The following is a 24,190-nucleotide window of genomic DNA, read 5'->3' as shown; positions in this document are numbered from 1 at the left end:
AGTGCCGGCAGCGTCACACATAACATGCAGTCACTCCCTTTTCCCTGCAGGATGGACCGCTGTCTCCATTCTACAGGTAGGGAAACTGAGGCTCAAGCAAGCCTACACAGCTAGCAAGTAGGGAACCTGACGTGGAGCCTGTCTGACTCCATGGCCCATGTGTCCCCTGTCCAGGTGAGATCGTAGCTAGTAGAGGAAAGAAAGCCTGTCCAGGTGAGTTGGGAGCACAGAGCGAGGCCTTTTTTCCCTGAATTGCTTCTCTTCCTGTGAGAGAGGCTGAGCCTGTGCCTGATCCTGCAGTTTGCTGGATAATGCGGCGGTGCGTGGGTGGCCGTGGCCCCCGCCTGTCATCAGGATTGCACCCAGGTGCTCCATGAGTGCCCGGGGGACGTCACGCGTACGTGCCGGGCATGACTCATGGGAAAATGCATCTGGAAATGAAAAGGATGAGAAATTGTCTCCCATTGTCCTCTCGAAATGACCATGTGCCAAATGGACATCCAGGCGCCACTGTCCTCTGAGTGGTTTTTCCCACCCAGCCCACCAAATCCCTCTGCAAAGTGCTCATTTGTTTCACAGATAGTAGGTGACGTTCCCCCCTTCCCACGTACACCCGTGCCAGCCACTGAGCGGAGGCCGGGGACGAGCACGCACTTGTCTGTCCCCTGAGCCTCTGAGGCTGCTCGCAGGGAAGGGGGTGAATGCAGCTCAAAATCTAGGGCATGGACCACACACCCATTGTCTGAGGTGCTTGTGAAGAAATAAACATAAGGACCTCGGCTGCCAGGGCCCTGCCTTGTAACAAGCCGCTTGGGTCACCTTGGGGTACTCGGAGGCCTGAGCGCCGCCGTGGTGTTCGCAAGCACAAAGAACAGGGGATGATTCCCGACTGTGTCGTGTCGTGAGGCTCTGATCAAGTCCCCAACGTTTCTGCTAAGCCTCAGTTTCCCCATCTGCTCAGCGGGCGTCAGACCAGCCCCGCTCACAGGGGCCCTGGAGTGTGGGACAGCCGTACACAGTACGCTGAAGCAATGTCGGGCTTTCCTCCTTCTCTCCCCTCCCACACTTGAGGGGCTCCGGAGGAGCCCAGGGAGGCAGGGGCGTGTGGCGCCAACAGCGGGTGACAGGGCTCCCTCCTCTCCCCCCGCTTCTCAGACGTGCCCGGAACCTCACGGTCCGGCCAGTCCTATGGGATGCCATGGGTGGTGCCAGCCAAAGGTCAGGGCACTGGGCCATGGGACAGGTGACCAGGCTCCTGCCTGGAATGGGGGAGGGACATGACACATGGCCTGAGTGGGTGTCGGCTTCTCAGGGCCAGGAGCTACGTAAGGTGTGGATTGCGGGGCAGGTCCCTCTCGGTTCTGGACCAGATCACTACCACACGGGGTTTGCCTTTTAAGTCCCCATCTGCCTACCTGTGTCCACTCAGACTTCTCCTGGACCATCGATGCTTAGGAACCTCTTCCACATCTTTAAAAATCTGAGAGTGCTCAGATGAAACACTTAAAGAAAAACCCCAAAACCTCAAAAAAAAAAAAAAAATCCTCAGAGAAACAAGCAGGAATTTCATCCCTTGCCTCAAGCAACACAAACAGTTTGACAGTCCGTGCTGTCTGATGCTGGCCAGCCTGGCTCCTCTCTAGGGGGTCTTTCAGAGCCTCCTGTTACGAGGGGAATAATTTAAGTATGACCATGACCAGAGAAGCTTGTGTGAGGGACCGTGGGCTTGCAGTAGCAAATACGGGTGTTCAAAGAGGAGGGGGGAGCGGGGTTAACAAGCTCTCTGCTGAGTATGTAAACCCAAGGCCTGCCCCTCCCACCCAAGCGTGGATTTCGCCCACTTCGGCCATGGAATAAACTTGGCTCGTGAGCCCTCGAAGTGAGTAAGGCTGCCGCTTGCCCCAGGTTTCCTCTGGTGTCAGGATGCTTTTAGCTCAAGGCTTGCATTTTCTCAGCCAGGCTGAATTAAGCACAATCACATAATTTCGCATGTCAATGTCAATCTCTGAAAATCTCTGTGCACCTAATATGCAAAGGAGCGTGGGTATTTTCTGGCCGGGGAGCTGCTCTGAGCTGAGTCGCCTCGCCCGAATCGTTCCCCTGTACCCAGCCCCATGCCCTGAAGCAGGTGACGGGCCCCGGGCTGGCCTGTGGCCTCTGACAGGAAACATCTAGTCTGCTTAGAAGGCTGGATGATTCTAAATCGTTTCTGCTTAGTTCTGAAATGCACGCCACAGCACGTCTGGCAGAGGGAGCTGGTCGTAGGCCTAACTGTGCCACGGGGACATTTTTGGCCGTGAGAATTCCCATCTCGCCCTTCACCGCTGCTGCAGTGAGCGAGCCAGTCTGGTCAGAGTGGGCCGGTCCCAGGGCCACCCCAGTGGCTGCGGCTCGGGCACACGCAGCTCCTTTATGGACTGATCTTGGTTTAGTGTTTGGTTTAGTGTTGCGTAAAAGCAGTGGCTCTCATAATCGCCTGCCTCCCTCGGGGTGGGAGGGACTTTAGAAAAGTTTTTAGTGTCATGAGAGGCTGGTCTGGTCCTTGCGGAGAAACAGGACTCTGGCAGCCGAGCTCACGGCACCATCCTCTGCCTCATGCAGGTCCAGCACTCGCTGAGGCAGCTCCCCGGCGGGTGGACCTGGTGTCCAGGACAGGAACCTGGGTCCCCTGGAGTTGAGGGGAGGCCTGACAGCTGGGACGCGGGGCAGGGGTCCATGACCCAGCACCCAGGGGTGCTAACCTCTTGCCAGGAAGGGTGGTGCCAGCTGGTAAGGAAATTAGAATCTTTTGTGGGGAGAATGGCGTCTGAGGGAGGGAAAGGGACGAAGCTGTCTGTCCACTCACAGGACTGTCTCATTCCTCGCAGTTACTGTATTTGTTGGTGTGTTTGTTTGGTGATGAATGTGGTTTCGGCTTTCTGATGGCAGCCGTCCCAACAAGCTGTGTGGTGCCATCCTCGGGGTTCAGTCCAGGGAGGGGTCCTTTGTAGTCCCTTCGGATGAATCTCTTACAGTGTCTAAAACAGCCCTGAAACTGATTTATCCGTGAGGACTCCGGTGGCCCTATGACTTTTGAGCCTCCTTGGCAGTGACTTTAATTTCCAATTTGATATAAATGTGTGCGTGGACCCAGCAGCCCTATGTGATTCTGTTTGGAGTCGTGGGTCTGATCTCGTTACACCAAAGGGCGCTGGAGAAGAGCTGAAAACCCAGCTCGGGAAGCAAAGACCCCAGGAGATGATGAAGGGAATCAGGCCCGTTTGTGACCTGAAGCCACGGGAGGGGACAGCTTCAGAAAGGAGAGCTCACCGGGGCGCTGTGAGGCGGGGCAAGCTGGGAGGAGGGGCCTGCCGGGTGACCTGTGCACAGGGGGAGTTGGGACTCGAGGGGTCCATGGGGTCTGTGGGGTCGTCCCCCACCGGTGCAGGTGCTTCTGAAGTTAGCTACCTGAAGACAGATGGTGCTTGAATGGAACAGCAAATACACTGGAGAAAATAAATTAAAAAGCCTCCTCCCAGACCAAGACTTTTTCTTTTTTTTTTGGAAAGAATTCTAAATAGATGAAAACAAACAATTTGATTTCAACCAAATTGTTGTTTTTTTGTTTTTATCCTGATTTTCACCCGAATTGTCAGTCTCAAAAATAAACACTGATACATTCCCAGAAAATATTTTTCAAATAAAAACTGACTCTGTTAAAGTTTGCCCTGATTCTTTCAAAACTGTGTACAAGACACTGTCAACCAAAGTGACTTGCATATTTTTTTAAATACACTTGAACATATGCAGCTCAAATGTCATTAACTCCCTGCTGCCTGAGTGTTTGCAAAGATGACATCAGACCCCGGCGCTGCGCTCCTCCCCGGAGGGTCCCAAACGCCAGAGAAACTTCCCTGAGCGACTCGAATAGCAGCGTCTAACTTCCTGGTGTTTACGCTGCGGCCCGGTACGGAATCATTGTTGAAAAGTGCATTCGGCTTCACTGAAGCCAGACTCGCTCTCCTGTTAACAGTTCACTTTGTCCAAGAGCGAGGGGTCTCCGAATAAGACTCCTGGGAGGACAGATGGAAATGCGCACCGCTCCAGAAACACGTGCGCCACGGACTGCTTCCCGAGTCAGACATTCCACTCCGCAATATAAATTCACAATCGAGATTTTAAAGGGAGCTAAATATTGTAATCCAATTAGACAAGTGAGCAAAACACTGAATATTGCATGCAGGGTAGATAGATAAGTGGTTCTTGCCTTTAAAAGGCTGTGATTCCGTCACATCGCAACCCCAAATGTCAACGTTGTCTTTATTTCCAACGCTTTCCAGCACGAGGCAGCCAGAGGCGCCTCTCTCTGCTGTCGGCGACACGGTCTGTCCTTTGGGAATTCTCAGACTCTGTTTACCATGGAAACACGGTTCCTGTAAAACACAGACACCTGCCCATGTGCAGGGGACGCCTCGAGACTTCTGGGACTCCAGAAAGCCGGAGGATGGCAGACCCAGGCCCCGAGACTTACAGACGGAACTCTGAGTCTGAGTGAGCTCTGGGAAGCAGCGGAGAGAGAGCCCGGCAGATGCCAGGCCCTGGGGTGTGCGAGTCCCCTGACCGACCCCTCCCTTCTGGGTACAGGCTCCCTGCCTCCCCCGACCTCCCGGCCCCAAGTCCGGTCCTAAGATGCTGTTTTCCAGAAAGCTGAGGAATCAGGTCCCTGCCTTCTCTATGAGGAGGGCTCTCCTGCCTCCGCCGTTTCAGGCTTGTGGCTTCCACAGTTCTCGTCCCTTTGTGGAGCCCAGAGGCAGCGCTGCCGGGGCCCTCGTTGTCATGGCCCCTCTGGCCTAGGAGGGGAGGAGGAGGAACGGGGGCCGGGTGACCCAGCCTTGCCCTCCTGCCTGCTCTGCAGCTGGCAACAGGCAGATTCCAAGAAAGGCCGTGCCCGGCAGAGGGGTGAGGGGCCCAGCCGGAGTTTTGGTCACTTGTGTGTGTGTGTGTGGGGGGGGGTGCTGTGGGGGAAGGCAGGACTCCACTAACCCAGAGGCGGCCCTGTGCCCTGTGCTGGGTGGGAAGCCACTGCTGTCACCAGTTCAGTGTCACAGCTGAGGCCACCTTTCCACAGAGTCCTGCAGAGGGCTGCTGAGGGCACCAGCCCCTGAACAGATCAGTGCCACCCCCAGTTCCTGGGTGGGCGCCTTAATTCCAGGCAGCCTGTCCATTGCCTCTGATTTAATCCCCCAGCTGCAGCCCTGGTTGCTCGCCGGCTTTCCCTGCACTGGTCAGAACGGCATCGAAGAGCCCAGACTCTCGACTGCCAGGCTTGAATCTCAGCTCTGCAGCACGTCAGGGAAATTGTTTAGCTCCCATATCACTCAGTTTCTGGTTTGAAAAAACCGTGGAACCAGCGTCCCTTTAAGAGGGAGCTCCTGCATCACCCGGTGCCCAGCAGACATCAGGAAGCCCGCGGCGCTGGCACCGAGCTCAGGGCGGGTGTGAAGGGGCTGCGGGGATAAATGGTGTAACAACTTCTTTACACAGACAGAAAAATAAGGCCCAGAGAGTGAAGTGAACAGAACTGCGAAGTCAACAAGCAGCAAACAAATTTCTAGAGAGATAGGGCCCAGCCAGGGCCAAGGCCATGTAGAAGGGGGCGGGCGTCCACAACAAGGGGAGGAGCAGGCCTGTCTGCTGGGGCCTAGCTGGGCCCTGGGAGTGTGGACTGAGCTGCAGGATGGGGGGGGGGGGGAACGGAAGGGGCTGCTGCCATCCTGGAGCTCAGTCAACCCTGGGAAGGCTTTGAAATGCCCCACGGCGGTAAAGGGGGGTTGGATCTGCCTCCAGTTAAAAATAGATGCTTTCTTGTCAGAGGCCCAAGGACAGGTCCTTTGTGAGCCAGCCTTGCAGAAACAGAAACAGCCCAGAGAGAGAGGGAGAGCAGGGAGCAGTGGTGGCCTACCCGAGGGGCCACAGAGAGGCTGAGCGCAGACCCGGCTGGGCCGGCACCAGCGCCTCTGCTGAGCAGGCCCAGGGGGTGCCCCAGCCCCGCACGCCCGCGCCTGGGGACACAGCAGCAGAGAAGGCTGCACTGGACCCCACAGTGCGGTTGCCTGGGGAACAGCTGGGGTCATGGAGAACCTTGTGTTTTGAACTCTGAATTTAAAGTCAAACTGGAGAAACACGTTAGACACAAAAGTCAGGGTTCTCCGAGAGGAGGCTCGGTCAGCATTTGAAAGGAGAACAAAGGAAACGGGTTAGCTGTGGCGGGCTGGCTGATGGGAGCAGGCGTGACAGCTGTGGACAGTCTTTCAGGAGAGCGGCTGCCAGGGCGCCCCGCCGGCCCCCCTCCAGCCTGGAGGGCAGCCACGGACAACTGCAGATGTGGCCACGCCACCCAGGAGGCCACAACCAGGGGCCCTGGTGACAAGCTCAAAGGCAGGAGGAAGGGGAGATGGGGGCTCAGGGCTCAGGCCGCAGCTCAGAGGGCTGTGGTCCCTCGAGCACCTGGGTCCCCACGTCTCCTGCACTGCCGGACCAAATACATGAGGTAACCACCTTCCCAGAACTAAGCGTGGCTGACATCCCCAAGAAGCGATGGCCGAGAAGCCCGATTTGGGAGGTACCTGAAGCCTCTCTTTCTCCGGTTTATGCTTACCCTTTCACAGACGCTCTACAGGACGGGGAGGCACTGAACTGTGTCCTTTACTGAAGCTCCCGCAGGCGGAGGGTGACAGGCAGTGCTGCAGCCCGCAGACAGAACGGTGACACCGTAGGGTCGATCGTCTACTCCGCCAGGCACTTACTGAGCCTCGCCAGGGGCCGGGTACTGGCAGGTGCTGGGGACCCAGCACAGGGCAGGGGGTGCAATAGTGTCAAAGTGAAGGCGAAGACAGGCCTTCACTCCAACACCAAACGGAACATAGAACCATTGGAGGGAGCGACAGCTGACTTGCTGCTGGGGCGGGGGCTCAGTGCTGCCGCTCCACGTGGAGGGCAGCACGTCTGTGTCACTCCTGAGCGGGCCCACGGGACCAGGGTCCTGGTCACCGCGGAGCCGACGGCATGCCGGCAGGGAACGGGTCCGATGATGACCAATTCCTGGTGGGCCCCGGAGTCCACACCAGGACTCCCCATGAGAAACGCGTTTCCTGGAGCTTGGTTTAAAAAGAACAAGCCCTGCCATCCATTTTCCTTCGCCTTCAGGGTTTGCCCACCCTTCTGAACTGGGCGTGTTATGGGTACATTCAACCTTTCGTGTGAAACCTGCCTTTTGTGGTTTATGTCTATCAAAGACATCCTCGAGGTTTTAGTTAGACAGTGAGCCTGCCTCCAGAGTACCCAGGTGAGCGGGGCACCGGTGGAGCACAGAGCAGAGAGGCCTCGAAGCCCGGCATCGGCAGAGCTGCCCTGGGCCGGTCCCATCAAGACGGAAGGCACAGCAGCTCTCGGCAGACACCGTGTTTGGCAGGCAGGCTCTGTGCTGGGTATTAGACCCCGGACAGAGGGGGACCCCTTCTGCCAAGGCAAGGCCCTGGGGGCTCCCTGCGGCCCACTCACTCAGGGGGGACCAGAGAACAGAAGCCCTCTGGGGCTTGAAGGAAGAGGGTCCACCCGCCTCTGCCCCACCCCAGCCCTCACAGGGTGCGCAGGCATTGTTGTAATTGCCCTGTGTCGACGGACTCAAGCTCTGTAGTCACCAACAGTGTGCCTCACACACCTGGGAAAGCTCCTTGAAACGTAAACACTATCTTTTCTCAGTTTTAAAAAAGCCAGCAGGCTGATTTTCATATTCGTCTCTCATATGAATCCTGGTCTCGGCTCAACGCATTGCCCTGGCTTGGAACTCCTCAGCAAGTAGCCATGGCTTAAGTGGGGCTCACAAGCACCCCTCCCCTTCCGATTCCCATTCCAGAAACCTGCGTTGGGAGGTGCAAGGGTCGCTTGTCTTTTTTGAGGATTCCCAACTAAAGAGACCTGGCGGGGCCCATGGCTCTGGACCTATCACGTTCAATTTATGTGCGCGGTGAAAACTGGGATTGGCAAGATCTCTTCTGAGCTCTCTGTCCCGCCGCTCCCATCGGAGGGGCCTGGGCACGGTGCAGGGGAAGGCCTGCGTCTTATTCAGCTTCTCACGCAGGGAAGGGCAGGGACTCGAGAAGAGCTCTGTGGACCGCTACCATTTCCAGTGGCTTCTGACACCGCTCCCCGGTGTGGTCTGAACGCACGTGACCAGCCTGTCCGTCAGCCAGGGCAGGCGGCAGAATTCAGCGCTCTCGTTCGACTCCCCAACCTTTCACGACCTAGTTTCGGGACGTGGGCAGCTGTTTAAAAACTAGAGACCCCGGGCACCGAATCCCCTCTTCCAGAACACTGGAGGGGGTTTCTGGGGAAAATGCCTTTCTACGCATTACAGTGAGTTGTCTACAGCTACAGATTTGGAAGTTTCTGCAGGAATTTCTCAGGGACACTTGGCCTGCATCCTGGGTTCACTCACTGTCGGGTCTGAACGGTTTTCAGTAACCAAATTCTGGCGGGGTCGGGTCTCCCTTCCCACACAGGGAAGGGGTGGCACTCTGGCTGTGTCCTGCCGTCAGGTTGCTGTTGTTTAAGGGGGACAGGGACACCTGGAAGGGAGGCTGTTTTCAGAGTTGAAGCGTAGACAAGTAGTTCGCCTTGTCTTCTAGTCGACGAGGGCTTTGGCCCGCAGGGAAGGTGAGGAACAAACCTTTTGCACACGTGCTTACATACGCTTTCCACATTTTTACCCAAAGGAGCGTTAACCTTTAAGAAGACAAATCACATTGAAGAACGTGATCTATTTAAACTTACTTTTTATTATCATTTTTTTCCAGTTACCCAGCATGCCACAATCTGATTGCTGACCTGGTTGAAACAGAGTGAAATAAGTGGTTTACAAAGAGTTATTTACATTCATCTGATTTGCACGTAATATGCCGCAACGCACCGCGACCTTCCCGGTGGACGCCACATCCGACGGCAGGGGCCGCACCATCGCCGCCACGCGCGTTCCTGAGCGGTCCCTGCACAGGGGACGGGCTGGAGCCGAAGTCTGACGTGGGGGGACCTCCTGGTGTGGGTGTGCAGAGATGGCTGAATGTCGCCATCTCTGATTCAGATGGCTGAATTTTTAAATCTGCTCATTTGTACGCTACGTTACACACGTGGATTTCAATAAATGAACTTTGGAAAAGACTTGAATTGTAATGTTTACTTCCTACCTCGTAACGATGAACACAACACACCGAAAAGGCACATATTTTAACTAGGCCAAAGGGTACCGAGGACCGCAGTTTCCCTGCCACTTGGGCGTCTCTCCCTCCATATGATCTACACCCCCCCCCACGCACTTTGCCTTCACCCAGTGTCCCGTGGACCCCGCCAGTTCCCACCCCGCTAACCGGTGCACCACGGGGAGGCACTATCCACTCGGCTAACAATGAAAACAGAGAAAAGAGCATCTCTGGCTCTGTAGTGTCAGGTTTTTCCGAATGGAGTGTTTGAGAGGAGCTGAAAAACATACCTAGTGAAACTCCTACACCCCTCAGAGTTTCCGCCAGTGTCTGTACACAGGTCTTTATCCTAGTTTGGAACAGTCCTTCGACTCTGCACAGTTAAGCCCTCGGATGCTTGAAAGGAAGAGAAATGGGCACCGAGATGCTGTGTCGTCTCCATGGATGACGGTGGAGCACGAAAGACAGGGCTGCTGCTGGGACAAGCCCCTGACCACAGGCTGACACCCAGGCCAGCGACACCCCCGAGTCAGCGTGGGTTAGGCTGTGGAGGCGGTGGGGCGATGGGGCAAAGACCGTACGCATCTCTACAGCATGAAAAGGTTCATGCCCGCAAGAGCCGAACTTCAATTCAGAGTCAGAAGGTTTTTGATTTCATCGAATGTGCTAGATGTAAAGGCTGTTACATAAGGTATGTTAATTGTCCCTAATTCTGGCTTAGGAGTACAGCAAATAAATTATACAGTATTCTAAAAATAGCACCTTTAAAGAATTATCAGAGGTCACTTCATGTTAGCCTCCTGGACTGCCCACCCCAGTGGTCGTGAGAGAAGAGCATATGTAAGGATGCCCTTGAATTTGGCGTGTGACACACACACCCATGCTTGACTAGCTTTGGTCCCGAAGCCGTTCCTCCAGCTGGCCGCCGAGTCGCAGGAGCAAAGCCAAGGCTCTACGACGGTAAGTCTGAGGTAAAACCAGAAAAAGGCCCCATCCTCGAGACCACAGGTGAATCAGACTGCTGTCCCACCATCCCCCCATCTGCTACCCGCGTCTAAGTTCAATCAGCCACGAAGTGCTGCAAACCTGTTCTCAGAAAGGAAGCGCGCAGAGCCACGTTATCGGGAAGACTTCACTGAGGAGCTACACGCCTTAAGAATTCTGGGTCCAAACCACCTGGTGTAAAGATGATTAGGGTCTTATGAACCTCCAGGGAGGCAGCCCACCCCTGGCTTCACAGGTCGTCTGTCCTAAACCCAGGCTGGGAGCTCAGCGGCTCCCCTGTGGACAGAGTCCTTCATCAAAGTTGGTACAACTGCACAAGGCCATTTCTGCGAAGTAATAAAATAATCCCATGTGTGTGTTGAGCTACAAGAAATTTACCTATTTTCCTGTCACGCTTTATACAGGGTAGGTTAATACTAGGTGGAGCTATTAAAAATCTTTTTTTTTTCCAGAAAAGAACAGTATTTAGTTTTCTGAGACTGCAGACCCACATCCGACAACAATAAAGAGAGAGGTAGCAGAGTGACATAGTGCTTTATTTAAGCCGTCTGTACGAGGAAAATAATGTGCACCCTATCATATACGTGTAAAAATACTAAGGATGTACAGTGTACAAAAACAGTTTCTTGTGGTTTATTTCACATCCTTGTGGGTCATATGCTTCAGGAAATAAACAGTTTTAGGGTGACCAACGGCAACGGGAATACAGTTTCTTGGGTTCATAGTTGCGTCTGCTTAAAATTCTTAACCAGATGACTAGATCTTGCGTGGACCTAATGAAAGAAGTCAAGAAATGTCACAAACTATAAAGCTACAGGGAGGTAATTCAATGACCAATTTAGAGGTTTTCTTTTTATTTAAATAAATACTTTACATTTCATGCTTGCCTGTAATGCACTACCAGGAGCAGAGTCGGGAAGTTCTACCGAAGACAGTACAGACGTAGCAGCAAAGTGTGTACACCGAGGTGTGATATATAGACCCTGCAGTCGGTAAGGGGGCCCTTCCCTTGGTTTGCACTCTAGGAGAAGCAAGTGGCCCCTGCGAGAACAGTCAGCTGGAAGAAGCCGGAAATCAGGTGTGGGGAATGGAAAACAACACTGGAGCGATGCGGTGGCATTAGTGTGTAAAGCAAAGCTGCGGGCCGCCCTGCCGAAACGCTGCGCGGAAACGGCCCGCTGTCCCCGAGAGGGCAGATGTCACGGCCGCTCCGTTGTTCAAGGTGGAGTCCGCACCGTCGGAGCTGCGTTCTGCTAGAACGAGGCCGGGGTTCGGGCCTCTCTGTTGGCCGAATCCAAACTACAGCTATGGGCAGACACAGGGGAAGTTTGAGAAACCTCCTCTGACACATTCCTGTCTCTCATGCCTCCATGCCTGCTGACTGAGACCTGGGAGTGAGGGGAAGGGACGATTCTCAAGATTGAAGCCAAGTAAACACCCGGCAAGCAACTTGAACAGAATCCTGGGGGTGGGGTGGGAGGCATGATGGAGCCCCTAGCAGGGGCTGGGGACTGAGAGCCAGCTGTGAGGAGTGGCCAGCCTGGGGCACTGTCAACGCTGTTATCAATCTTTAGGATGCGTCCTTGGCCAAGGTCATGGAAATCACTTTAAGGTTTGGAAAAAAACTCCAAAAAACAAACAGACAAAAAAAAAAAAAAAAAACAAACCCAAAAAACAAATCTACCCATGCGCTCAGTGTCTGGTGCCATTCTCCCCTCGAACGGACCCCGCACTGTGAGCAGCCGGTCTCAGCGCTCTCCCCTTCCTCTCATCTGTTTCTGTTTTACAAAATGAATGCGAGACAACTTACAAGACATACCTTCTAGTCTACTTTCTTGTCACGGTGAAACATTCAACAATTCCAAGTGGAAAAAAAAAAAGCTGAGTGATATGTGTAAGAGTGAACTACCATTTACTGTAACTTCCTACCCAACACGAAGGAGGAACTTCACTCAGGTAGAAATATGAAAAACTAGGATAAGACCTACGTCTGAGTATGTCTTAGCTGCCTTAGTAGAATGCCCTTTAGCCCCCGGCAGTCCCAGCGGCCCCCCCACCGCCAGCAGTGGTTCCCTGCCTGCGAATCCACACTTCCGGCGCCCAGAGGCTAAGACATCTGCCTGTGCGTGTGACTCGTCCCGCTCACAAAGTCACTTGCTCTTCCATCCAGTGATGTGATCACCACACTACATCACACCGTGGTCCTCCATTTGGGAGCTGTCAGACAGTTGACCTAAAATGCATCGCCATGGTCCCTCCACGGGGCATCGGCCCCCTGCCTGCCGCCGGGGGCCCCGCCCCCGGATCTCATAGGCTGCTTTGGAAAACGTCAGCTCCTAGCACCAAAGGGTTTAATCTGAAGATCGTCATTAATGAAGGAGAAAGATGAGGTTTGCATACATGTCCCCGTTCAGTGAGAAATGTTGGAATGCGGGCACATGAGTATATACAGAAAAAGAAAAGCTGGAGGTGTTCTTTTTGTTTTGTTTTGTTTCCCTGATGGCTTAATTCAGTGATAAATGTACCATGACCAGAATAAACACACCAGGCTCTCATCTTTGCCCACCTACTCCGTAAACACTGGGATGTGTTTATTTTGCCAAGGCGGCTCATTTATCGCGGTTCGGGCCTCAATTTTCTTCATCTCACTATGTTGTCAGGACGTCACAGCATCTCGGCTCTCACCCGAGCGAACGTCCACACCCATTTGCTGCACTGACCCCTTGGCGTGGGTAGTTGGGGACATTTTTAGCACCAAGGGGTTCAGGACAGCATCTCTCCTCCCAAAGCCAAATTCTAGTCAGTGTGTACAATTTCAGAGCCTCGTCCAAATTTTGTCGCAAAGGAGAAAAAGTGCGTGAATCTCCTCACGTGTACATTCCCGTACGTGGGTCAAAAGAAACTGCAGTGCGTCTGCTTCATGGGAGTTGGAGTGGCACTGGCTAGCGTGACAGACGATGCTCATCACTAAAAAATAAATACTACTGCGACAGAAACAAAACCGTAACAGGACATTCAAAGTTCTGACATCTGAGAAAAAGCTCACTCCCGTGGAACTGAAATTAAAAATCAAAACAAGTACGGCAAACGCTGTTTCCCTTGGTGTACAGATTTTGGTGAGAAGCAGGATCGTTATACCTGTCTACATTCTTCAGCCATCAGAGGCGATAAATATCACAGAAAGAGGTTTCCAAGCACAGGGGGAAAAACTGCTCTGGCGCCAAGCCCACCGCAGACCCTTGACGGGACTCGGCCCGGCAGCGCCTGTGCTTGCTTCCTTCCTTGCAGAGCCGTGTGTGTTTGCCCGTGACGTCCACGCGTGACGCCAGGCTTCCTCTGCAGTCTCCAACAGGAATTTAAATACATACAGAGAAACATGTATCTATATCTCAGCAGCTGTTCGGTCCTTCCCGCCAACACTTCCTAATGCATTTCAGCCCGATCTGAGTGATAGATGCTTACTCTATGCACTACTCTGAGATGCTTTACTAAAATTTGCATATGCACATTGCCACCCTTCCACAATCGCTTGTTCTGAATTATACACTAAATCTTCTTAGTCTAATTAGTTTTTTGATTTCTCTTCTAGAAAGTTAAAAAATGTACCTAGAATCAGTGTATCTCCCTTACCCTTCACTGTTAGGGGAAAACGGAAACGAAAGGTCGGAAGATGAAGTTGGTGCACAAACAGATCGTGGTGGGCTCATGACTCCCCCAGACTGTAAAGTTACCTCTTAAAGTTGCTATAATAGTAAGACAGTAGCAGCAACAGCATGAGACCTTAGACTGAGATACAAAGTCATGCAAAAATGAAAAGTCGAGTGGATCTGCGTTATGTGTGTTCTCGGGTGGGCGGGAGGCTGTGAGAGGCGAAGACCTGGGACCGGTCTGCTGTCGGCCGGCGCTCCTGCCGTCCCTCAGGGCGAGGACCGGTGCGATGTCCGGGAACTGTTTTCAGTGACCAACCCAAGGTGATGGTGAAGTAGCAGGATGAGAGAGGCTTATTTATTCGCGTCCACTGGCTGAGTAGGAGAACTGAGGGAAGTGCGGCCGCCGCTCGTTGTCCACGCAGTCCATGCCGTCCTCGTCATCTGCGGGCGGGAAGCGCCTTTGTTAATGTCACGTCTGTTTCTGGCATCACCTCGCGGGTCTACATCGTTCTGACTTCTAACGTAATGAAGACTAACAGAGGCAACAGCTCCCAGAAACTTGTATTTATCAATGAAACACACAGCAACTGAACTTATTTCAAAAGGCTCTCATTTTCAATCACCTGACCTATGAAGAAATCACACCATGAAATCATCACCTTCAGGACATGTTTGCAGACTCAATAAACTGAAAAACTACTACTGAAGAAAACAAGATTTTTTTTTAATTAGAAGGAACAAATAACCTTTAGTTTCACGAAACTGCGCATGTCAAAATGACAGATGTCAATGAATCTAAGGCACCTGCATCGTCTACCTAGAATCCACTGTCAACTGTCTTCAAAGGCGTGTACTTTTTCTTCATGGTGCTTTCGGTGTGATCAAAAAATAAAGCTTCATATGATTCCACTTCACCTGGGTCCTTGATCACACGTTTGAGATTTTACCTTTATTCTGCATGTACTATCTGCCTTTACTCATCACTCACAGTTTTCCTGGGATAAAATTTTAAACTAGAATGAAGAGAAAACGAGGGAAAGATGTCAGCATCTAAGTATGGGTTCATCCGGGAACAAACAGGGAGAAGAGACTGAATTAAGTGAGGCTGAACTCAAAGACCCAACTGTCTTCAACAAAATCATTCCGTTTCCTCTGACACACTGTGCAAGTGCGTTACCATTTTCCTTCCATTCTCCAGCCTGTCTCCAGGGGGGCATCAATTCCATGTAATGGGCCAGATCCTGCGGAATTGTGGGCACTGACCCTGTCACACAAAAAAGGATGATGCTCTGCATTCCTCCGAACAATGAACTTTTCTGCTCTTTTCCCCCCATTCTTCTTTTCTATATTCTATTCTTAACACAGAAGGCTCTAGAAATGGGACCAAGTTGCTAACCCAAACTGGTGGCCTCAAATGTACTAGAAAATACCATTGGATTCGGTGGGACTCAATCCATCAGGAAGCATTTGTGGCTCCTGCTCCCTGCAAACCACTGATCTCCAAGGGCTTCTCTCCTCCTTTTAATGACACATTTCTCAATAACACTGATTTAGGGGAAGCTCTGCCTCCTGATCAGTCAGGCACCAAGCAAACCACATGCATCTTTTAGATGAAATACTTTCCATAGTGCTTTCAGCTCTACCAACGACGTAAGAGCTGTGGACGGTGTATCTGTTGTTGAATCACAAAGTATAAAAACTCTGGAGAAAAGGAAGCTGAAATCTTCATGTTCTGATTCTGACCTGTGCTAATCACACTTCAGAGGGACAGTTCTCCCCATTACCAGCTGTTTGGCGGGCACGTCTGTGCACTGTGAAAGTGGGGGAGCCCCGGCCAGCGTGGTGGGGAGCCCGGGCTTGGCCGACTTCGGCCAGAGAGGAGGACCAGAGGCTGCTCCAGCTCCCTCGCACAGGCTGGCCGGGCTCTAGTGGGGGTAGGTGGTGGATTTCCTGTCTGAGCAGGTATAGCTCTTGCTATAAGACTGCAGATTGGCTGAGAATTAAGAGAGAGTCTTGAGCCCCGGCCAGGTGGCTCAGTGGGTTAGAGCATCATTCCATGCATCAAAAGGTGGCAGGTTCGATCCCTGTGTGAGGCACATGTGGGAGATGACCAGTTGCTGTTTCTCTCTCTTTTTCTCTCCCTTCCTCTCTCTCCAAAATCAATAAACATATCCTCAGGTAAGGATTAAAGATTTTTAAAAATTAAAAACAAAGAGAGTCTTCATTCTGACATTTCAGTAACAAATTAAACACATTTCTGAAGGTAAAGAAATGAAACCTTGTAGCTGATTATACGAGGGCCCCCCCACATTGACCTTGTTAGAGTCAGTTCCTGGTTCCTCACACTTGGTCCAACGGAGGGGCTGTGGGCCTGGGCGGCAGGAACTCAGGGTCCTGGGCCCCCTGAGCTGCACGGGCAGGTGGGGCTGCAGGGGGAGGGGGCTGGAAGCAGGAGACAGCCTGCCAGAGCCTGTCACACCCCGTCAGTGGACATCAGGACATTCCCGCTCCGAGAGGGGCTTCACAGGCCACAATGGTGACAATAAACATGAACTACACTAAAAAAACCCAAAAACCCAAAGACCCCAAGAGAAGCCCCCCCAGCTCCACATTCCAGCCCCCCCACGCCCAAATCTCTGTTGTCTAATATTCTTAGAACATTTAACAAATGTAATTATATGGCAGCCAAAGCTACTAGATCTCAAAGAAATCCTCTTTCTCTGCAGAGGAAGGCAGAGCACCACTAAGGCACGTACGCAGGATGACACATGCCCAAACCCACTCAGTTCATTAACACCAGTGAGGACGACCTGGCACGTCAGTCACTGCAGTGGTTTGTGCAAAAGGCACACTTTGCCTTTCTAACTGCTGATTTGCTCTAAAAAAATAACCGCATTCTGTTTTATGAAAGCAAGGTGGCAAGTGGGAGGAAGACAGTCCCTGACAGTGCCCAGTGCTGCTGTGCTTCCTCGAACAAAACCTGCTTTAGCGGCCAGAGCGCCCCGTGGTTTCTCCCCGCGCCAATGTTCAAAGCTGAAGAAGGAAAGATGGTGGGAAATGCAAACACAGTGCCAGATTCCACCAACTATCCTGTGACCCATCACTAATGGGACCTACGAAATACACAGCCAGGGACCACCCACCTACAGGCACTGCCCCTGTGCCTTGGAAGGACTCAGGGGTGCGGTTCACGGCCCCAGGCCGGCCCCACGGCCTTGTGCCAGGGCCCGCTGAGCCCAGTTGCACAGGACAGGCTGCTGGGGCCGCCTGGCCTCAGCCCACTCTGCTGAGCAATTTCATCTGGTTTCCTCTCTAGACCTTGGATTGCGAAGTAAGAGGGCAAGTTCACAGTGTCCTCCAGACTAGTAAACCTGTTAGACACACACGTTTTGGGGGCCATCCAGGGCCCAGTCCCAGGTCAAGGCCACATCCACTGTGCCCTCGAAACTCTGACTTGACCAGGCCCGCGACCTTAGGTGGATTCTGATGCCCACCTTGGGAGCTACTGTGATGTACAGGCTTGCCCTGTGTCAGCCTTCCCCTCTTCTCAGACACGGAGGCACTGGGCTCATCCAGCACAACCCATGTCTGAAATGGCCTATGTTCTTTCAAGAACAGAGTTGCTGTTAGTGGTAAATGTGACATGGCCGAAAAAACATTGTTGTAACATTCAGTTCTATTGTATTGTAGATCAAAAAGTTGATGCAGGCTCCAAGTGTGCCTGGAATATAGGGACGGAGGGGGACATGGACCAGGAGGAGGTCGGAGAGGTGGACGGGACCCGTATCAGACAGGGCTGCGCGAGCCAGCACGAGCAGTGTGGATTCAGAGTGTGATGCGAAGCCGCCAGAGGGATTTAAGTAGGGGAATGATGAGGTCTGGTTATGACCGAGGTTGAATCCAAATGGTGAAGCCTAGCAACAACACTGTGGTGGAAAGGACTCTTGGGCCAATCCAACAGCTCACTGGTGTCCCCAAGCATTTCAGTCAGTTACTTTGCCACCGTCCACCCCGGGCCAGCAAACCACGCCAGGCCTGTGACCGCTGTTTCTACTCAGCCAGTCCTCAGCTACCTGCATGCCACTCCACGGGCTTCTTAACACTGTCTTCAGCATTCAGAGATCCTAAGAGTCTGGCAGTGGTATACAGGACAGCGTGGAAGCCCGCTGCCCGACCACGGGTGACAGATCACGAGTGGCACTTCACTGACTGATACTCTGCAGCTGAACCCGGGCGGCGGCCAAGCTGCTGAGTCTCACTGGTGGCGGCCGACACTCCTGGTGGGCCCTGGGGAAGCTCAGTGTGTCTCTGGGTTTCAGCTTCTTCCCTTGTCACATACAAGTTAAGAGGTTCCTTCTGCAAGTCTGAAGGAGGAGCACAGGAGCACGCAGAACCGTATTTTTCATTGCGGGTTGCTCACAGCTCCTCACTGCAGGCCACGGGCCCCAGAGGGAGAGCTCTCGGCCAAAACGACGCGGGACGCTGCATGTGCCTTTCGATGCGCTAACCCAGCAAATTTCAACCGGTGCGCCACAAGAATCTTTTAAATGTGCAGTACCTGACTACGTAGTCGGGGGCACTGAGCTCTTTTCCTTAGATTGTCCACTAAAAGACATGACGGCAACAGCCGCAGCAACAGCCGTCCATTGTGAATGAATCAAAATCACGCGTACTTTTTTGTCGGATCAGCAAAAAGCGTTACTTTCTGGGTGTGCCGCAGAGTTTAGTGATTAGTTTACGTGTGCCCCGGGGTGAAGAACAGTGGCAGCCCCTGCTCTGATCTACTGTGGCGCCCACGGCTGGCACCGCCCTTCACTGCAGTCTTCCCACGCGTGGGCCCGCAGGGTGCATTTCCACTACCAACGGACCTGCCTTTTGAAGAGGAACGAGAGGGAGAGACGCATAGGAAAGAATGTAAAGGAAAAGAAAAGGGGGGAAAAACGGGCATGGAGTCATTGTGTGAGCTACCAGATGTGTGATTTGAAGAGACCTTTTAGCTGCCTAAATATGGCCCGAAACTCAACTTGACCCTCATTTCTAAACTAACAGTTGGGCAGATACGCGCCCTTGGCAGCACTCGAGAATGTTTCCAAATTCCATTTGATAACCCTTCCTTTCATTAAAGCCCATCTATTTAAGCCACTTATCAAAGTGTGGGACACAGACCAGTGGAGAGGGGACGATTTTAGGCGGATCACGACCATGTAGTTCTAACAGATATGCAATTTAGTGTATACGCACCACAAATCGCCAGTGACTACATGTCTTCACAGATCTTCTTGCTTGGGACAAAGCTAAGCAAATAAGAGAATCATTCCACTGAAAGTGAGTTTTAAAGCTAGTAAGTGGGAGACCCAAATCAGGAAAATTCTGGAGGTAGCATGTGAATGGGAATCATGGAAAGTCTCTATTTCAGAATTCTTTTAGCTGATGTCCAAAGAATCTGTCAGAGAACACTTCGGAAGGGCTAACTGGTCTATAATTCTCTGTGCAATTTTTCCACATGTAATTTTTCCTACCTGAAAAACCCTTTTCTCTCAGCTACCTGTCTTTACATTTCCACACCGGGAACTAACTCCATACCTCAGTGAAATAAGTAAGTTGCTACGCAATCTGATCTAGAAAATACCTAATAACAAAAATGACTGTTTTCTGTGATCCTACTGGCGTGCTATGGATCGCCTCCCAGATCTACTTACATTTTTCAGGTGGTGTTATGGTAATAGTCTGAGCTGTAAATTCTTCATCAAAATATCTGGTGTCTGTCTCAGATGTTACTTGAGGCTTAAAAGGCGGTACAAGCTGTAAGGAGAAAGGGAAAGTAGGGTCAATAGACTTCACTTTAGGAAAATTAATCTGAGGATAAAATGGGAGAGGAAATAACAGGAGACTGCAGGACAACAGACTGCTGAGTCACCGCGGAAGGTCCCTGAGGATGCCAGTCAGCCGTCTAAGCCCGGCACGGCAGGAGCCGGCTGTTCTGTGTACAAGGAGAGGGACCATGTGACATCGAGCACACGGGAACCCAAGAACAGGAGGGGAAGAGCTACTGAAGAATCTGTCCCAGTCTTTTGCCCAATAACACACACATACGGAACCAGATGGAGTAGATGAGCTGCAGAGCGCAGGCTCTTCCTGTGCAGCGAAGGCACCAGCTCGCTGCTCTCTGCTACTCTCTTCCTGGTGCCCGATGCACAAGTTATTATTCAAAACACAACCTAAAATACAGTTACTGTCTGGGCCACAGACAGCGTGCTGCCTTCGGACCTGGCAAAGAACTCGAGCCCTGCTTACTGGAGACAGGCACGAATGGCTGCCTGCTCTGTAACTGGGGTTCTTGGCAGTTACGAGCCAAAGTTTGTGAGCCAGGAGAGATGAGAGGAACTAACTGCTCTGGGAGTGACAGAACCGGAGTCCTTGGCCTCACACCTGCTGCAGGCACGGGGTGGGGGATGCTCTCGGGAAGCTGGTGGTTACACAGGGCCGAGCCCTGGGAGCCTCCACCTCTGCAACCACCCCTGGCTGGGGGGCAGTGGGCCAGGATGGGGTCCTGCTCACAGGGCTCCACCTGCCTGTACAGCCTGTGGGTTCTTTTTAGCCCGGGAAGCGCAGGGCCAGGGCCTGAGTCAGCGCACTTCTCTGATGAGGACCACTCAGAACAGGAGACGCTGCCTTCACAACAAAATCCCCGTGGGGACAGAAAATGCAAAATACCAGAAATGGCAGAAATGAGCGTGTTTCATAAAAATTTTACAGAAACAGAAATACCCAACTGGCTTTAGATCAATGCATTTTCCTACTGTTACTGTCACCAAATTTATGTTAAATAATGCAAAAATCTTCACATTGTTTTCTAGACAGACTATGTTTTTAAAAAAAAAAAAAAACAGGGAGGAGAATTAAAAGCACGTTTTCAAAATCAAGGACCCCAGGCGACCCTACGGCGCGGTGCAGGAGAGCAGGTCTGGCCGTCGGTGGGGCCGGGCTTCCCAGCACCGGACCTGCTGAGGTATGGCGGCGGGACTTCACCATGGTTCTAACCTTTTTCCTGTGAGTTAACGTCTTCTTTGGTGAAATGTCTGCTCAAATACCTGCCCATGTATGCTTTTTTCTTATCATGAAGTTCAGAAACTTTTTTATATACTCTGCATGCACGTTGCGTATCAGAGTTGGGATTTGCGAGCACTCTTCCGGTCTGTGCCTTTTCCTTTCTCCAGAAGTGTCTTTTAAAGAACAGACATTCTTAATTTTGATATAGTCTGACTTATCAATTTTTCTTTATAGATTATGCTTCTGTTCTTATCTAGGAAATTTCCGCCCCACCTAATACCGCAAATATTTCCTCCTGTGTTTTCCTCTAGAAGATTTTACCTGCAGGAATATGATCCATGTTGAGTTAATTTTGTATAGGCTGCACATTCTTTTTTAAAAAAAATACACAGATGTCCAGTTGTTTTAGCAGGATTTGTTGAACTATCTTTGTACTTCTATTGAGAGTCAATTAACCAGACGTGTGTGTGTCTATTTCCAGATTCTTTACTGTGCTGCACTGGTCTCTTCACCCATCTTTATGGGCAAGTGAAGATGTTATTTGTCCATAACAAACTGTCTTGATTATTGTGACTTAATAATAAACCTTGAAGTTGGACAGTACAGGTCCTTCAACTTTGTTTTTTGTCAAAGTTGTTTGGGCTATTCTAGGTCCTTTGCATTCCATACAACTTTTTGAACGGGCCTAACAATTTCTACAAAATTACCCGCTAGCACCTTCATTAAGACTGTGGTGAATGTGTATGCCAATTCTGAGAGAACAGACATCTTAAAGATACTGTCTTCTAAATCGTGAACACAGCAGATCTCCCCATTGCTTTAGGCTGTCTCTCCTTTCTCTCAACAATATTTCTTAGTTTTCAGTATAAAGGTCTTTCATACCTTTTGTCAAAATTACCCCTAAGTACTTCATATTTCTGTTGTTATGATAAACAATATTTGTATTGATTTTCATGTTAGACTTACTGCTGTATAAAATAGTTATTTTTTTCATCCTGCAATCCTTTGTATGTTTACCTTGTATCAAGCAACCCATGGCTTAAAACTTTAGTGGCTGTTTTGTAGATTCTGTCTGATTTTCTAAATAGACAATCAGGTTGTCCATGAATAAAGACAGATTTATTTCTCTCTTATCTGTATGCATTTTATTTCTTTTTCTTGCCTTAATACACTGGCCACTGGATTTAATTTTTCCCTAGCTTCTTAAGATGAAAGTTAAGTCACTGATCTTCGTCTTTCCACTTTTTGAATATAATAATTTGGAGCCACAAATTTCCCCAAAAGTATCACAGTAGCCATATCTCAGAGCTAAATGTGTTTTGTTCTCCTTTTTAGTCAGCTCAGAATACGCTCTAATTTCCTTTTCTGGTTTGTTCTCTAACCTATGAATTATTTAAACTTGTAATAAGCTTTCCACTACTTGGGGGTTTTCCATATATCTTTCTGATTTGATTTCTAAATCCATTCCATTTCATTCAAAGAGCACATGCTCTGAATTATTTGAACCCTCTTAAGTTTACGGGGTTGTCTTGCCCAAAACATGGCGTATCATGCTAGGTGTTCTCTCCAGCCTTGGAAAGAATGAGAACTCTCCTGCCATTGTACAGTGTGCGTATTGAAATTTCCAACTCTAATTGCAGATTTGTCTACTTTTCCTTGCAGTTTCATTAGCTTTTGCTTTATGTACTTGGACTTTTGTCCCTGGGCGCGAAGAAGCAGTGCTGTGAGTGTGCAGTGCGCATGCGCGTGAGTGGATCACTGAATGGACGATGGGGGTCTGAACGCACTCGGCTGTAGGAGCTGTTCACACACTCTCTGCGAGGCTGCTGTCTTCACGCTTATGCCAGAGCCTGGCGTCCACAGGACAGGGAGGTGAGAAGACGGTGTAAAGCAAGAGAACAACATGGAACCCTAAAAAAGCGTGGGTTGGAGCGCACGAGGGCAGATGGAAACCCACACCGTTTCTCACCATCTCTGGCTTTGATGGTGTGGATACCCTAAGGAACTGGGACCTTTGTCATGGAGCTAAATACCCGCTGGCCCAGGAGTGGGAAAAGCTAAAACAGGGCGCAGCCAGGGGGAGATGGAGCGGATGCAGGCCTGACCACATCTCCGACCAAGGGCGGAGCTAACAGACCAGCCACAGCACGAGGAGCTGCAGAATGGCTGCTGCTTCACTCTGTTCCGAATCTCCACAAGAACCTCGTTAGCAAAGGGAATGCTGGGAACTGGAGCTCAGACTAGTCAGACTGGCATGTTCTAAGGCCATCACACAAGCAAAAATATCTTGAAAGGAGTGAGTGAAATATAACACATAATTCACAAGGAATGAATAATTGAATAAGCCCTCACTAAACTATCAACTCACAATTTTACATTCAGTGACAATATCCTTGAAGAATGAAGCCAAAATAAAGACATCATCAGATAAGAGAAAATAAATTCCTCTCCAACTGACTTGTGCTATGAGAAATGATCATGGAAATTCTTTAGGCTAAAGGGGAATAATGTCAGAGAGAAGCCTGAATCTTCCAGAAGGAAGGGAGAGACGAAGGTGTTCTGGAATCAGACGGCGGTGAGGGCTGCCCAGCTCTGTGACTACACCAGCACCCACTGAAGTGTGTATCTCACACTTCATTCTACCTCCGCAAAAAAAGTTACTTAAAAAAAAAAAGAACAAAGAGCATTTGAAACAGTAAACATGCACTTTTATACAAACACTAGAAGTTCTAACTCAAAATCTGGGGCAGACACGAAGATTAATCTTCAAATGGGAACACAGAAGTCTAATGAATGAATTGAAAGACTTAAAAGTAATAGACTAAGGTACGAAGATCCGAAGATCCGTTTAGGTGCTTTCAGAAGAGGCCTTACTTCATTTAGGCCCCTCTCTGTTCTTCACACTTAAGTGATAAGAAGGAGTCTTTCTCATTTAAAGGGTCGCATTCCAGCGAAATGCATATTAGCCACGTGACCAAAATAAACTATCCAGTACCTGAATTACTCTCTAAAGGCAAGTTTCCTCTTCTTTGCTGAAGGAAATCTCTGGAAAATAAGTACCAATGTAATAAATATAAGATGGTTCTCAAAGTGAGCCAAAGATTCCAAATCAATCTTCCTTACACACTCGTTCTTTCTGTTCTATGTTGTTATTAGTTTTCCTCACAAAGCATAAAGCTTTAGCAGTGGGCTTACAGTTGCGTTCTGAAAGCCCCAGCCTCAGCGGGTGCCTGGTACCTCTTCACCGCCCCT

The 24,190-nt window shown here is 50.8% G+C and overlaps 2 protein-coding genes across 3 annotated transcripts in view; one reads left to right on the top strand and one right to left on the bottom strand.

The window, feature by feature from the left end:
- Positions 1 to 9,098, top strand: part of SDCCAG8 (SHH signaling and ciliogenesis regulator SDCCAG8) — a 181,024-nt gene extending 171,926 nt beyond the window's left edge. Inside the window, exon 18 of the mRNA XM_024576157.4 lies at positions 8,835 to 9,098. Within this exon, the coding sequence (XP_024431925.2) occupies positions 8,835 to 8,864 (30 nt within the window). The 3' untranslated portion in view covers positions 8,865 to 9,098. The remainder of the gene's footprint in view (positions 1 to 8,834) is intronic.
- Positions 9,099 to 10,753: 1,655 nt separating this feature from the next.
- Positions 10,754 to 24,190, bottom strand: part of AKT3 (AKT serine/threonine kinase 3) — a 194,244-nt gene continuing 180,807 nt past the window's right edge. For both annotated transcript variants that reach the window (XM_053912915.1, XM_053912914.2), the window contains 2 exons: positions 19,588 to 19,690; positions 10,754 to 14,329 (listed from right to left, as the gene is read on the bottom strand). In XM_053912915.1, coding sequence (XP_053768890.1) covers positions 14,244 to 14,329; positions 19,588 to 19,690 — 189 coding nt within the window. In that variant the 3' untranslated portion in view covers positions 10,754 to 14,243. The remainder of the gene's footprint in view (positions 14,330 to 19,587; positions 19,691 to 24,190) is intronic.

This window comes from Desmodus rotundus, chromosome 10 (assembly GCF_022682495.2).
Source record: "Desmodus rotundus isolate HL8 chromosome 10, HLdesRot8A.1, whole genome shotgun sequence".
In the NCBI taxonomy this organism is placed as follows: Eukaryota; Metazoa; Chordata; class Mammalia; order Chiroptera; family Phyllostomidae; genus Desmodus; species Desmodus rotundus.
Note: the sequence above shows the minus strand (reverse complement) of the source record. Positions and strands in the feature narration are given on the sequence as shown.